The following is a 16,532-nucleotide window of genomic DNA, read 5'->3' on the forward strand; positions in this document are numbered from 1 at the left end:
CAACAAAAAGCTTTTAAAACTTTGCATAACACGTTAGCAGAACTACAAGTAGCTTGGGAGAAGAGACTTTCATCAGACTTTATAGTTTTTTTGGAGCGCCGAAAGTAGATATAAACCCTAACTGGACATTTATTTAGCTAAATCACTGTGTATCATGAACAACTGCCATTTGTCAAATAAAATACTTATTTTGACCTTATTTTTTTCATCTTTTATTTCATGTTAGTGTTGTGGATTTCCTGTAGCCTGCTCCACCACTTGTGTTTTGGACCACCTTCTTGATAGGGACTAGTGATGAACTTAGATATGTTCCAAACCCATGTGTATGAACCCATCATGAAGTGGTCACCTGCCAATCATCTGCAGACGGGGGAAATTCCCTTGGAGTGGTGTAAAGATGTGCCTTTCAGCCGCCATTCCCGCAGATGCAGATGATTGGTCCATACAGGTGACTTCCTGGAGAGCTCACACATGTGGATTCAGATCTTAGTCCAAGCACATCGGAGCTCATTACTGATACTGACAGCACTGGACTACGCAATTTAGAGTTTAAGAGTATAAAGAATATTTATTGAATGTGTGTTTACTTGATATTAAAATGATTGTAAACTCTGTTTTTTTTTTTTTTAAAGCAAACATGTTTTACTTACCTCCTCTGTGTAGTTGGTTTTGCGCAGAGTGGCCTGGATCTTCCTCTTCTCGGGTCCCTCTTCTGTGCTCCTGGCTCCTCCCTCCTGTTGAGTGCCCCCACAGCAAGCAGCTTGCTGTGGGGGCACTTGAGCAAAGTCACAGCTCCCTGTGTCCAATCAGACATGCAGCCACAACCCCCTCCCCTTTTCTCCTGATTGGTTGACTGACTTTGATTGAAAGCAGCAAATGCCAATCACGCCGTGCTGCTGTCTCAGCCAATAAGTAGGGGAGAGTCCCAGGCAGCTGAGACACTCCTTCAACACCGCTGGAGAGAGATAGGGCTCAGGTAAGTATTAGGGGGACTGAGGGGGGCTGCTGCACACAGAAGGTTTTTTTTATCTTAATGCATAGAATGCATTAAGATAAAAAAAAACTTCTGCCTTTGCATTACCTTTCAAAGGCATTCGAAAAGAGCCCCTGGTGATCCTGCCAAGAATGTTCTTGTTCAGACACTTCCTGTTATAGGGCTCTGACAGCAGGGGGTGTGTCAGACCTCTGTAGAGAGATGCCTGCTTCCCCACAGAGAGCAAGGGTTCCACTCTGTTGCATGCTGGCATGACACAGGCTTTTCTACTCAAGCCATTAATGATTTTTAAAACAGATAATCTATAAGACTTTGCACACCTTTTTGTTTTGAGGCTCCTGGAATGTTTTTAGCTAAACTGAAATTTCAATTAGGCTTTAAGGAAGAACTCTGCTAAAACTAAAACGGATACACCTAGACTGACTGGGGGGGGGGGGGGGGTGTTGGGGAGTTAGTATCTGTGATCATGTGACCATTGTGACTGGCTGTCACCGTGGTCACATGATCAGGAGCCGGTCCCACCGGTTAATGATGGTTGGTGGCAACCACGAGCTAGCTTTGAAACTCGATTTATGTGCTGGGAGTTCGCAGTGACCATGCCGCCCAGTGAGGCATATGTGCAACGTGTGGGGTTTAAAGCCCACCCTTCCGATGCTGCACATATGTGCTAGGCAGGTGGCAACAGGTTAAAGTTCAACTCCAGCCAAACCTTTACTTTGTTTCTTGGATGGAGTAGGCAAAAGTTAGAACCTCTGTCAGGCTTTTATTTCTATCGTTGTCCCCCTTGTTGGGGAGATTGCCTTCTACTTTCTCTTCTGGGGACCACTGACAGAATCGAATCTCACAATGACCGTATTTTCATTTTTTTACAGAAAATTGCAAGTAGGGAAATTGATCGGAAATAAAAATGTCTATAAATATAGTGACATCTGTTATACATTCACACGTCATTATTTTTGAAACCCTATTAAAAAGTAAAATCATTTTCTCACCTTTCCCGGCTCACATTCCGTCCCATCTGCCCATGGTGTGTGCTGTGTTCGGCAGCCCTTGTGTGGCCCCTCCATATTAATGCACCACAGTCTCCGGCACTGCATTTGCTTTGCGGGGACAAACAGATACAGTTCATTCCCAGGCAGTTTAATGTATAACATATAAATTCACAGAAAACTGCCTGCTCTGCACTTTACAGTGACACTTTTCCCAAAGCTTCTTTTATCTGGCTAAAGGATCCAAGTCTATAACATCGTTAATGACCCTCTATGTAGCCTGAAACAACCTATTTAAATATGGAACAAAGTTTACATTCACACAGGGAAAGGCTGTAAAGCCAGCAAATGCACATTAACAGCCATTGTACATAACTAACACATTAATGACCTGAAAGTGTCTAAAGAGAATTAACAATGGGCTACTTTGCAGTTTTTCTCAGGACACAGTACACAAAAAAGAAACTCAAAGTTGTGATTAAAAAAAAACAAAAACTCAAAGCTGTGGTTAACTAAGGACCAAGTAAAATTACAATTTAAAAAATACAGTATTAATAATAATAAACAGCACATACTATGTTACTGTGTATTTGTTTTTTGTCTGTACTTTGTAACATTTGCAATATCACTTTACGTGAATGTAAAGGGTGAGAGCACCAAAACTTGGTTATAACTCCAGTATAGATTTATTATTCTTCATAAAAAAGCCAAAACGTTTCGACTCACAACGCCACCCTTCATCAGGGTTTCAATGCTGGTAATAATTGAAGAGGATACTGGACAATAAAAGCAAGGGGTCAAGGATTAGCATGACAGTGTGGGCAGCCAGTCTGATGACCACAATGTCATTCTAATTCTTGTTTCTCCATTTTCATTATCCAGTAAATTCTTGCATTACCAGCAGCATTCAAGCCCTGATGAAAGGGAAGTTGTGTGCCACCAAACACATTGGCTTTTATCTAGAATAATAAATCCATACTGGACTTATTACAAACGTGTGCCACTCTGTAGGGTATTTTACTGGAAAATACATACCTTGTTACGATTTAAAGCTTGCATTTTTTATAGCTAAATTCCATGCAAACAGCTTAATACATTATTAAAATTCATATGTAGTAGCTGTTCTACCTGCCAAAGTATTTTTATTTCTGATCATCCAGTCCTGAGATTTACACAGCCCTCCCACACAGCACAGCTAGCCTGTGTCATGGCTTTTCTCTATTGCAGTTACCGGTGTACCATTTAGCTTGGTCACTTCCCTGCCTGTGACTGGGCAGTGAAGGAGCAGTGGCAAAACAATGAAATACAGTATCTCCTATGCGCTCTCCTCCTAGCAGCATGGTCCTTGGCAGGTGATTAATGCAGCATACCTAATTGATGCAGCACACCCTACTGCTGCCTTACCCTCTACCAGTTTAAGGCCTTCTATTCAAGGCATACCAAAAGCCTCATACTTAGTTACATTCTTGTAGTTGCACGAGTTATATTTACAAATACCATAGATGTGATTTTTTAAAAACTTTTTCTTTGTTTTTTCCTTAAACTTATTTCCAGGAATTATAAAATAAAAATACTCTTTCAGTGGGGGAAAATGAGGGTTAAATGCTTGTCAACTCTGGGGATAATGAAAAAGGTACAATAGTTACATTACTGCTCATTCCAGGAGGCCCTCTCCATCTGTGCGACCAGTCTCCTGAAGCCTCTTCCAAAAGATACTCCAAGCTGCAGTCTCACAATGACATCATCATGTACAATGCAGAGCCAATAACCCTGCATTGTATGTGAAGATGGCAAGGGACTTACCACAATCTGGAGCATCAAGGAACGCTTGAGCCTTAAAGAGTGTGGAGTAAGATAAGTAAGTCATCTTATTCTTCATTCCAAGCTTAACGAGCATGGGTTTCTTGGAGTGTGGGAACCTCTGCCAGGGTAATGGATTCTAATTCTTGGATCTGGGTTTTCTTTTGTTTTTCAATAATAGCCAGGATTTCAGCTTTCAAGCATTTAGTAAGCATGTTTAGAACCAACAACAGAAGAGTTTGCTAAACGCCACCTGAATGTTTTCTGAGGATTCCCAAGCGCCTGCTGAATGCTTCCTAACAGAAAACTTCTACCGAGAAAAATATGGAAGCTGCAAATGCAGACCTCTTTGGAGAATGAGTCATGGCCCCTAGGCTCTGAGGAAGAGGTCCTGCCTCGAAACGTGTTAGCCGATTTCCTGGACTTAGACTGAGGACTCATTATGGACATTATGGACGTTTTCAGTCGGATCTAATATGCTGATTTACATCACTTGTTTGTGAGTAGATACTTTTTAACTATTTATTAATAAAAGCCTACTGAGGATAATGCGCTAGGCTGGTGCGCCCTCTCTTTTTTGTTTATGTTTACAGTGATAAGTTGACCACCCCGGTCGTAGAGGGCAGCAAGGTCTAGGCTTTTGGGGATGCCAAGTGAAAGTCCTGTGACAGAGGGTGTTCGAGAACCAAGTTCTGAGCGCCGGAGCAAGGTGCCAAGCAGCACATAATTTTCTTTTGGAGAATGCTAGCTGCCTGGCCTTCTTCAGCTTCAATACTTCAACCTGTGGACCTAAAACAAGCGCCAATCCAAGAAAATCAGAAGGAAGACAGAACTCCTTACCCACATACTACGACTGATATATCAACTAAAGAAAAATAATTTGAAGTAGAGGTCAACAAGAACATCATACTAAAGTAGAGGTTTCAGAGCACAATAAATGCTTGTTAAACATGATGTTCTTCAAACTAGCACTTAGGGACTGTAAAAATATGCACTGTACCTAGACTTAAGGCTAACTGCATGCAAAACTTGAAAGCTTCTGAAACCACTGGACTAAAATGTCAACCAAGGAAAAAAATCCTTTGAAGTAGAGGTCAATAAGGTCTACTAAAGTCAAAGTTTCACTGAAACCCTCTACATGCCTACTGATTGAAAATGCCCTCTGAAGCATGCTGAATGCTTGTAAAAAGTCTACGCTCTAACAATTATAGAAGATGTAGGTGACATCACTGTTCCTCACTGCTGCCTCTTGGGAAATCCTAAAGGAATTCCAAGGGCCCAGCCTTGTGAGAAGCATGGTGACATTACTCTCACCCGAAAGAATTTGGAACTGGGGACACCAAGGTAAGTATTTTTTTCAAATGCATTTTTCAATTATTTAAAGCGATTTGTATTTGAAGGGGGGTAAAGCCTGTCTCTAAACTGTATCTCCTATTTTCATAGAAGGTTTACTTTAAAACTTTCAGACTTGAATCCAAGGCCCTAGGGTTTTAGGGGCAGCACAGTGGCTTAGTAGTTGGCACTTCTGCTTTGCAGTACTATTTCAAATCCTCGTTATGACAGTATCCGCATAGTTTGCATGTTCTCCCTGAGTTTCCTCTCACACTCCAATACCATGCTGGTAGATTAAATGGTTCCTGTCCAAATTGGCCCAAGTAAGTGTATGTATGAATCAGAGATAAAGACATTGGCTTTTAAGCTTCTTGAAGACAGGGACTGATGTGGATGTACAGTATTGCCTCATTTCCACTGAGCGGATCGGTTTGGGTCAGTTCGGTACGGTACGCTAATTTGAGTGTTTCCATTATGAAAGTGGCCCATACAACCAAACCAAACCGCACCATTCGTGGTCCTGCTTCAGATGTAGGGCCATAGGAAATGGTACGGTACGGTTAGGGCGGAGCTACTGGCGTCACACGATAGATTCCACTGATTGGCGGACAGGAAAACTTCAATACTCATACGTCAAATGAAAGAGCAAAACAAACACCTCATTTGGTGTAAACCCCGCATGGTCCCTTGTGGCCCGACTTGCGGTGGAAATGCTCACCTGAGTAGACCGGACCATTCTAACCCTTCCAAACTGTACTGACCCGAACCGTTCCGCTCAGTGGAAACGAGGCATATGAAAATCACATATTGTCAGTGCTATATAGATACCTGTAATAACTACAAGCCACTCAGAGCACAATTAATGCTCATAGAACATGATGTTATTTGCTAGCACTTAGGAACTAAGATTTAAAATTATGCACTATACCTGGAGCCTGAAAGACAAATTGGGTGACCTGCTATGTCCCTATATACACACAACCAGTTCTAGCTATTTTTAATTTCGATTAAAGGCTAACTGCAAACAAAATGAATTAAAGTGCCACTAAATTATATTTCTCTTCTCCAAAAACAATCTATACACATCCTGTACGTAATGGCCCTGTAATCTATTTTTCATAAAATTGTTTTATATGAGTTGTACTGCCTCCTTATAACTTCCAATCTACAATACATAGTCCCTGGTCCATTTTGGAAGTGAGCAAGGGAGGGTGGCTACATTCCTACAAACAGTGGGATCATGGAGAACAAACATAGCCATCCTCTAACTGGAAGTCAGATCATAGCAGCAAAAAAAACAGAGATTTGGAAGAGGCTGAGAGCAATAGAGTGGACTTTTTTGAGTTCGGAATACATACATACTTGAATAAAATTATTTTTTAAACCAGAGTTTAGTGTCACTTTAAGTTTTGGTTGGACACCAGGGGTTTGAATCACCCGCCAGCTTGTTATATATCTCAGACACTCCAGTGTTTACATTTGGCTCTGTTCATGAACATCATTCCTACAGTCACATGCATAAATTCTCTGCACACTTTCCATGCTATATATACTTTTTTACATTCTGTGTATATAATTTAAACTGTTAATTCTCTTTGTTGGCATATTTAGGTAATATCACAGGAGAGGGTTCACTGTCATGGGGAGATACAGCGCTGACATCTTGTTGTTTAATCAAACACTGAAATATCAAGTTGGTGCAAATAAAATAGCAAAATTATTTTTATGTTCGATCAACCAAACTTCTTTTGGTCATCGCGTATCAGTATCGGCCGATATGGGCCGATATTTTTGTACATTTAAAAAAATATATTATATATATATTTTTATTTGACAGGTACTCTTGTGGAGGGATCTGTGGGTCTATAAAAACCCCTCCTCTTCACTTAAAAGCATTCAAAAAGCCAAGTTTGGCTTTTTTGAATGCTGTCATTTTTTTAAATCTGGCGCTGAGTATCCGGAAGTGATGTCATGACATCACTTCCGGGTTTTTGCATGGAGACCCGATCATGATCATGATCGGGCATTCGGCGGCCATGCAGGCTGGTTGCCCAGGTCTCTTGGTGAGATGGGAGACCCGGCCGTGCTGCGCAATGCGGCCGGAGGGGGCGTCCACTTCCGCTCCTTGTAATGACAGCCGAGCGGCCTCTCAGCCGCATCGGTTGTCATTACAAGACAGGCGACCGCCGGCTATGGACGCCGATACTGGGGTGATGACTCTAGCTGCAGGCATCACTCCGGTACAAGCACTTTCCAAAATATCGGTAATATCGGCCACCTTGGTTCCGATATATCGGGGAAAGTACATATCGGCCCTCGATATATCGACTTTGCCGATAATCGGTCGATCTCTAGTCATGACAATGTTTTCAACATTAAGTAAAGAAAAATCAGCAACGGGGACATATAAAATTCTGACAATGGCCTTCTCCCTCTCCTAAGGGTTATTCTCTGTTTTGCTGTTGAAGACTTCTTGTCAGGTGGAACCATTGTCACTGGGACAGTAAGTGATGATAAATCTCTCTGACAGAGCAGTAAAACCCAGCCTGGGTTCTAATCCTTCCCGTCTTAGAGCAGGCACTACAAAATGTTTGCCATTGCTCTTGTCAGACAGAAAATCCTTCCTGTGTGCCTTCCTGAAAGTAGTTTCACTTTATTACTAGGGGCCTGACCTCTCTGACTTCAGGACAACCAACAACCAACCGCTGCCAGATAACTGCCTTAGTGGGCAATAGGGGATTCTCAATGAACAGGTAATGGCAATTTGTGGGATCTAGTCCTAAAGCCAGTCCCCTAGTAACAATGTAGGCCTAAAGTGTTACTAAACCCAAAACAAGGCACATCACATCTCCAAGCAGGGCTCTGGTTATCTAATGACATGATATTGTTTGGGACCAATGGTCCTTCATTTCTATAGCATTGTTTAACACTATTTATGGGCGGAGTGTTCATATTTTCACACAGTATTCCTGGCTTTGCAAATGTCTATTGTGCTTGTCATTTCTAAAATAACAGCATTCAAATGAAAGCCAACTCATCAATATTTGAGAGATATGGCTGGTCTTGCTCCCATTCGGACACAGTTAGCTCCCAATAGGGGTGTCCAAATGTCCTGGGGGCACGATAGGCATCACCAGTGTGTTACAGAGCTCCTCATACTTATTGTTTTCATCATTCTGTTTTACTTTTCCTGTATTATTCGCATTGACTATGTTAAGTCAATTATCCCTATATTGAAAGAAAATGGATAATATCCTATCTGTATGTTTGTATTTTTTTGAAAGTCTTCAATAAAAACATGGTACAGGCAGTCCCTGGGTTACAAACAAGATAGGGTCTGTAGGTTTGTCCTTAAGTTGAATTTGTTTGCAAGTTGAAACTGGTATATTTTTTAAATGTAGCTCCAGCCAAAATAATATTTTTTAACGTTTTTGGATAGCATAGGGAAGAGTTAACACCCCTGTAACATTTGTTTTGCTGTGCGCCCCTGTTCAGAAGATTTCATCTCACTTTATGTCTCTATGACAATTGAATTTTGAAAATTTTGGGTTGTTGTAGAAACAAGGATTGGTGATAAAGCTTTAGTGATCTAGAAAATGTATACCCCAGCTATATGAAAGCTTAGAAGTGGTTTGCCAATATCCCTGTGAACTGAACAAGCAGAATGGGGGGCCCCCCTAGGGTGTGGGACTTTACCGGCAAACACACTTCCACAAGTAGATAAAAATTATATCATTTTATTAACAAAATTTAAAATCGATCTTACATGGATCAAAAATGTCACATAGGTTGTACTCCCCACTTCAGACCCCTGAAGAAAGGCCTGCGTGCCTGAAACGCGTCGGGTGGGAGGATTTCCTTCAAGGAGTCAACATGTACCATTGAGTATATGCATCACAATTCTCTCCATTTCCTTTTGAAAATTACACCTATACATACTATCTGTACAACCTATGTGACATTTTTGATCTATGTAAGATCAATTTTAAATTTTGTTAATAAAATGATATAATTTTTATCTACTTGTGGAAGTGTGTTTGCTGGTAAAGTCCCACACCCTAGGGGGACCCCCCATTCTGCTTGTAAAGCTTTAGTGAAGACACCTTTTTCCCCAGTATAACTCTTACAGGAGTGAATTTCCCTTCCTAGGGGTAGATTTCCTCTTACTTCCTGTTGTCTCCCTCCAATTGTAAGTAGAAGTAGTTTGTAAGTCGGATGTTTGTAACCCGGGGACCGTCTGTAAAAGAGAAAAATCTGTGCTGCACCACTCAATTATAAGAGCATCTACACTTATAATTTCTCATAGTCATCCAGTAAAGTGCCACAAAAATGTGATGATCCTGAGTGTGGCCCACCAAATGCAGCTTCCTGTGATGGGGTGGCAACAATACTGCAGTGCTCCTGAATTCATAGCAGAATTGTCACTCCCATACTGTATAGGCCAGTGATGGCAAACCTTGGCACCCCAGATGTTTTGGAACTACATTTCCCATGATGCTCAACTACACTGCAGAGTACATGAGCATCATGGGAAATTCCAAAACTTCTGGGGTGCCAAGGTTCACTATCACTGGTATAGGCTGTCCCTGTTCGCACTATAGTTGGGTAAAAACATGTTTCAGGGGGCGTGACTATCAGAATTGTCCCTGCTTATTCACAAGCCTGTCGTTTGTAAATCAGCTCCCGGCCACCTCTTGGGGTCATTTGGAAAAGAAGGAGGATTTGGCTCAGTTAGGGAAGATGACAGAAGTCTTGGTTTACTTTATGAGGCTTGTGCATTACGTACGTAGTAACTGGATTTGGGACTTATTTAGACCATCATACTGAAGCTTTTAGTTGTACATTAAATAAGGCTATGCTATGCAGTGACAGCCCTCTCTTCACACACTTCCTCTCACTCATGATTGTGTTACACTGTAATATTGCCAGTGACCAGGCTAGCAGGATAGGTGCCCAGCAATTTCATTAACAGGTGTGAGAGCTGTATAAACAGTTAATAAATAGGCACTAATGAGAAAAACACACATCTCTGGCTGTAACATTAGCACTTAGCATTCTACTTTATATTTTGCCTACAGAAACCCTATAAGTTTGAAACTCATTCACACAATAATAATCTCAGAATATAAAAGTACTAACCATATATGGGCAAACTTGCGATCCCGGCCCAAATATTAACTCACATTGCTTGTTGACATTGTATAGGACACCAGGCATTTGTTGAGGTAAAGAGTACGCTCTTGAGACAGGTTCATCAAGCAGACATTCCCCATATCCTGTGCTGAAAGGGAAGCGACACAGAGTCAGCACTGCAAAACCTCATTCCATAGACTTGATAACATCTCCAGACTAATGGGGTCTAATTAACTAAAGTATAAAGTGAGTTGAAGTGAAGTGTGCCTGGGAGACCTTTAAATATGGAGTTTACTGTGCTGAAACTTCAGGACCATGAGATCTTGATGCAGGAGTGGTAGTTTCTGATGACAATAGCTCATTACGTCACCCAATGTAGTAATTAGTGTTAAAGCTCAACTACGGGAAATCTGAAAATTCTTCCTTGCAGTGGGGCTGTGCCTGCACTGCAAGGGTTGACTACATGTTGAGGTCTGGGGGAGAGTAAAAGCACTTTTATTTACCTGACTCTCAGCCCCCCCGCAGAGAAGTGCTCCACCATACTGCGGCTAAGGATTATGGACCCTGCATTGGTCTTGATGATGTCAAGACCCTTTACTGCTGGATCATGGAGGGTAGAAAACAATGTAGGGACAGGTCTAACTTCATGGAGTAGCAGAAGATCTAGGAAGTTATCTTCATTTCCATGCCCCCTAGACGCAAACGAGCAGGTAACCTCCTGCAGGGTGGGCACAGCACCACAGCAAGGAAGAATTTTAAAGTTTTCCAGAGTTGGGTTTTAAGCTGGCCATACAACAGTAAAATTTAATTTGAATTTGTTCGTTTTCGCAACGTTTTTTTTCAATTCATTTGTTTTCCACTGTAGTGACAAGACAATTCAAAGAAGCAGGATGCAAAATAAAAAAATGTTTTAACTAACTAAATTCTAACTGGGAATGTGGTATTCATTCAGAAAACATTATACATTTTGTAATGAAGCCCGTTCAATACATCTAGGATTCCATTCAATTAGCAAATCTAGACAAAATGTTAAGGGCTTTCAAACAAAATTAGTTGAATCCATAATTGCGGCTATAATTACATGTAAAAATCCGACATGCTGGGTATACCCAAGTCGATCATTGGAAGAAACTGAGTACAATCAGCCTGCCCATAGATTGTTTGGATCTCAGCCAGTGCCTGCTGAACCGGCCAGGATTCAAACCATCTGTGGCCAGCTTAAGTCTGTTGTTTTTTAAAAGAACAAGCTCTGTCAGTTACAAGGATGAGACAAACTATTTACCACTGACGGGCGTTTATAATGATCAGCTTTCATTTATTTATGCAAAACCTATATCCCAAAAGGAGAAAATCAGTTGTGGTAACTGCTGGAGTTAGGCTTAGATTTTTTAGTGTATTTAAATCTGCTAGTCCATCTAATACCCCCCCCCCCCCCGACTGACAATGCTGCTGTCCAAAGATACCCCTGTGCTCCATTACCCAGACGGTAGGCACTTTAATACAGGAGGTGTTTAACTGGCCAGATCACCTGGTGATCCAGCCAGTAACATACTGCTTGCTATAGGGTGGCTCCTATGGAAGAGCAAAGGAGACAGCAGCAGCACTGCTCGGAGAGGGTAGTGTTAGATGGACTTTAGCAAATGACTGGAAAATGAAAGCCTAACTTCAGCTAAGACTTTTGAGGCAGTTACAGCAACATATTTTTCCACTTTGGGATAAAGGTTTTACGTGAATAAATAAAAGCTGACCATTGTAAGCACCCCTGTCAGTGTTAAATGGTTTGTCTACACCCTTTAACTGCAACTTTTGCTGGACAGCTTGGTCTGTTAAATTACTTTGAAAAATAACAGGCCTACTGGCAGGATCAATGGGTGAAAAAAAGGGAAAAAAAAGCCTAAAAATGTAAACTGATGCAGCTAACAGCTCTATATGCTGTACACCCTTTTAATTCTAGTGACATACTACATCATATATGTAATTTCTGATTTTGACTTTAGTGCCACTTTAATGGTTGTGCTGGGCATTTGGTATTTTTGTGGCAGTTCCAGCTACTTTCAACATACTTTGAGATATAAACACTATAAAACAGGTGAGGACTACCTGCCAACAATTTCTTTTGTTAGCTGGCTTTTAATATAAACTGTTTGTGGTAGTTTGCCCTAATTTCTTTAGTTGTTTTTGTGATTCATAGCTACATATGCAAAATGTATTTCCAGTATTGCCCATGTAGCTTTTTTAAGTTTAGGCTGGAGTTGGGCTTAATGGCGGCCACGTATGCTTTTTTTGTCTGCGTGCAATTCAACCAAAACAATCAAATTGGCAAACAATCAACCCACAACGTCCCTTCTGATCTATTTAAGCCATGTACACACAGGTTGAATATTGGCCAAAATCAGCTGGTACAGTAGAAACTGACTTCTGTTGAACAAGCATACTGGAAAACCAGCAGCTGATCAGCATCCAATGAGCACTCTCAGTCTATGGCTGCAAGTGCCGATCGGGAAGCGGTCCCCCTGTCTGAACACAATAGCACAGCAGGGAGATCGCTGAAATAACACAGCATAATTAGTACATTGAGCTCCTCAGTTTTTCTTCGTTCAGCCCGCTGCGTTGAACAAAAAAAAAACTTACCAGGTGTACCAGGCATTTGACTCAATATAGATTAGATAAAACTGAGTTGATCGCCAAGACTGAAATAGAAAATGAAAGCCTAACTTCAGCTAATGATACTATATCGGAAATGATTGAAAAGGAATTGAAAATAAATTGATCATTTATCGAAGTGTGTTTGGCCACCATTAAATGCATACAGCAAGATGGCTACATTTAGCAATGTTAGGAACCATTGAACAGTCCAGGGGAGAGCTAGGATACATTATTCTATTTACTAGAAAATTTTAAAAAACATCCATTCCACTTGGAGCACAAAAAATGCACATTTCATTTATGCATACCAGTAATTGCTTAGGGGGAAAAAAATGATTATACATCCAATTGACATTGGGGCCATTGTCCTGCTGCAGAATAAATTTGGGGCCAATCAAACGCCTCCCTGATGGCATGGCATGATGTGTTAATATCTGCCTGTATTTCTCAGCATTGAGAATGCATTTGATCAGGCAGCGTTGAGGACTGTAGAAGCAGTGGTCAGCCAAGGAAAAAATGCAGCAGATGAAACACACATCATGCTTACTTCCCTTTGACATTGGAAGATGTCCAGTAGTGCTATCCGCACAGAACATTCAGAAACCATGGGACCCGGGTACACCCATCTACTGTCCAGTGAAGTCTGGCCAGAAATGATCTTCATGGAAGAATTGTGGTCAAAAAGTCATACATGGAAACAAGGCTAAGTGACCCAACTATGCACGTAAACATAGTAACTGGGGTGCAGAAAAATGGCAGTAGGTGCTCTGGACTGACGAGTCGAAATCTGAAATATTTGGTAGTAGGAGGCAGTTTGTTCACCAAAAGACTAGGAGTCTGGGAGGGCGGTACAATAATGAGTGTCTGCAGGCAACAGTGAAACATGGTGGAGGTTCCTTGCAAGTCTAGGGCTGCATTTCTGCAAATGGAGTTGGAGATTTGGTTAGGATCAGTGGTGTCCTCAATGCTGAGAACTACAGGGAGATACTTATCAATCATGCCATACCATCAGGAAAGCGTGTGATTGGCCATAAATTTATTCTGTAGCAGAACAACGAACCCAAACATACAGCCAATGTCATTAAGAACTATCTTCACTGTAAAGAAGAACAACATGTCTTGGAAGTGATGAATTTGGCCCCCATAGAGCCCTGATCTCAACATCAACTAGTCTATCTGGGATTATATGAAGAGACAGAAGGATTTCAGGCAGCCTACATCCACAGAAGATCTGTGGTTTCTCCAAGATGTTTGGAACAACCTACTTGCAGAGTTCCTTCAAAAACTGTGTGCAAGTGTACCCAGAATTGATGCTGTTTTAAAGACAAACGGCAGTCACATGAAATTTTGCTTTTATTTGGATTTCTCTTCTGTTCATTCTCCTTCCATTTTGTTAATTGATAAATAATAAACTAAAGAAACACCTCTGTTTCTGAAAGCATTCCTAACTTACAGCATTTTTTCACACCTGCTTTTCGCTCCATAAGACGCACCCCTCCCCCCAATAAATGGGGGGAAATGTCTGTGCGTCTTATGGAGCGAATAGTGACTAAATCCGTACCGGCGCTCCGTGGACACTGATCCCGAGATCACCGTGGTGTCCACGAATCTCACTGCGGTGTCCCAGAGTCTACCCGCGGTGCCCTGACTCCCGGCTCAGCTGTCATGTACTAGAACGGAGCCGCTACTTCCTGTAAAGGTCCGGCTCATAGGCGGAGTGATATCAGATGAACTCCGCCTGTGATACGAGGAGCCATACACAGGAAGCAGCGGCTTTGCTCTATACTGCAGCTACATGCTTCCTCCCGGGCTCAGCCACACAGTGCCTACAAGCAAATCTCTACCCACTACTATCACCGTATACTGTGTATATATATATATATATATATATATAGAGATAGAGAGAGAGTGTGTGTATATATATATATATATATATATACATTTTTTTATATTTATATATATATATATATATATATATATATATATATATATATATATATATTTGGGTCAGAATATTTTTTTTGCTTGTTTTCCTCCTCTAAAACCTAGCTGTGTCTTATGATCAGGGGCGTCTTATGGAGCGAAAAATAAGGTAAATCCTTTGCATAGTACTGTATATATATGTATAAATATCATGATATTTTATTGATTTCACTGTTCTACAACACAAGCATATTTAAGTACCCTGCACGCTGTGCTATTGTCACTTGAAGAATAGCAGCGGTGAATCATCTGTGGTACTTGGCTAAAGCCTGGTTTCCGGGGCCTATCCAGGTATCCCTTAACACTGTCATACCAGAACACAATGTCCAATTAGAAAACCGTAGGCCAGCATGAGACCACTGGTTACCCTGGTTACCCCGTGTCTACGGACATGGAATGCTCAGCAAGAGTTGCCAAAAGAAGGAGATTATTTCTTTTTATTACAGAATTCAGCGTGTGTAATAATTTATTAGACTTAAAGAAATGTCTTCATGCAAAAGAGTCTTTGTGGGAGTCCTGAATGGAATAACAGACACCCACGTCACTCAACAGACACTCAGGCCTGTAACCCAGGGAGTGTAAATATATATATACAAGGACAATTCTGAAAATTTAGAAACAGTAAACATTGGAAGGGCTTAACAGAAGGGAAGAATATGAAATTTAGAGCGACCTGCTTAGGTTTTAAAAAAATTATTTCTGCCTGGGCATGTTCCTTTAAACTTTGGAAGAATCCTTCTTTTACATACATATAGCGCTTTACACAACTTACTCCAAAAATTGCGTTATATACTTTCGGCTGCACTTTGACCACATCCAGGGGTTGGTGTAAAAATTGAGGGTTGGAGCCATGACATTTTGCTGATTTTTGCCACCCTCCTCCTTACATTTATTACTATCATCATGTGGCATGTTAAATCTAAAAAATAAACAGAGAGAAAAAAAGTGTTATGTTAAAAAAAAAAAATAGTATGTATCACCAACACAATAATAACAGACTGCAAATAATACTTAGAGTTAGTAATTTCCCCTCACCTACCTGATGCAAATTTTAATGTGACCCTGTCGCCCCCAACAGCTGAATGAAGGTTATTGTAGGAAGGTGATGGGAGGGGCAGAGGAGCTGTGCCAGCATAGACCGTAATTCGAACTACCAGAAAAGGAGAGGTCTTTTAATTGGGTCTTTAAATGATGGGCGATAAATAAGTAAACCTGGCCAGCTCGCTTCGCTTCATTTCCTTCCCTGCTGAGGCGAAGCCTGCTTTTGCAAGGATAGTTAGGTATCGTCTGAGTGAGCAGCGCTCAAGCAGGGGGTGATGGGGGATACATTGTGGAAAGGGATGCAGATAATTCTGGGCAGGATGGTGGATACATTGTGGAAAGGGATGCGGATAATTCTGTGCGGGGAAGGGGGATACATTGTGGAAAGGGATGCAGATAATTCTGGGCAGGATGGTGGATACATTGTGGAAAGGGATGCGGATAATTCTGTGCGGGGAAGGGGGATACATTGTGGAAAGGGATGCAGATAATTCTGGGCAAGGATGGGGATACATTATGGAAAGGGATGGCTAATTCTGGGTGGGGATGGGGATACATTGTGGAAAGGGATGGCTTATTCTGGGTGGGGATGGTGATACATTATGGAAAGGGAT

The 16,532-nt window shown here is 41.3% G+C and overlaps 1 protein-coding gene across 1 annotated transcript in view; it reads right to left on the minus strand.

Annotated features, from left to right (window-relative positions):
- ADAMTS9 (ADAM metallopeptidase with thrombospondin type 1 motif 9) overlaps window positions 1–16,532 on the minus strand; it is a 344,253-nt gene that overhangs the window by 223,630 nt on the left and 104,091 nt on the right. Inside the window, exons 9-11 of the mRNA XM_082265401.1 lie at window positions 15,650–15,796; window positions 10,255–10,396; window positions 1,987–2,094 (exon numbers count right to left, since the gene is read on the minus strand). Coding sequence (XP_082121527.1) covers window positions 1,987–2,094; window positions 10,255–10,396; window positions 15,650–15,796 — 397 coding nt within the window. The remainder of the gene's footprint in view (window positions 1–1,986; window positions 2,095–10,254; window positions 10,397–15,649; window positions 15,797–16,532) is intronic.

The sequence above is a fragment of the Pelophylax lessonae genome, assembly GCF_965119305.1.
Source record: "Pelophylax lessonae genome assembly, chromosome: 8".
Classification (NCBI taxonomy): Eukaryota; Metazoa; Chordata; class Amphibia; order Anura; family Ranidae; genus Pelophylax; species Pelophylax lessonae.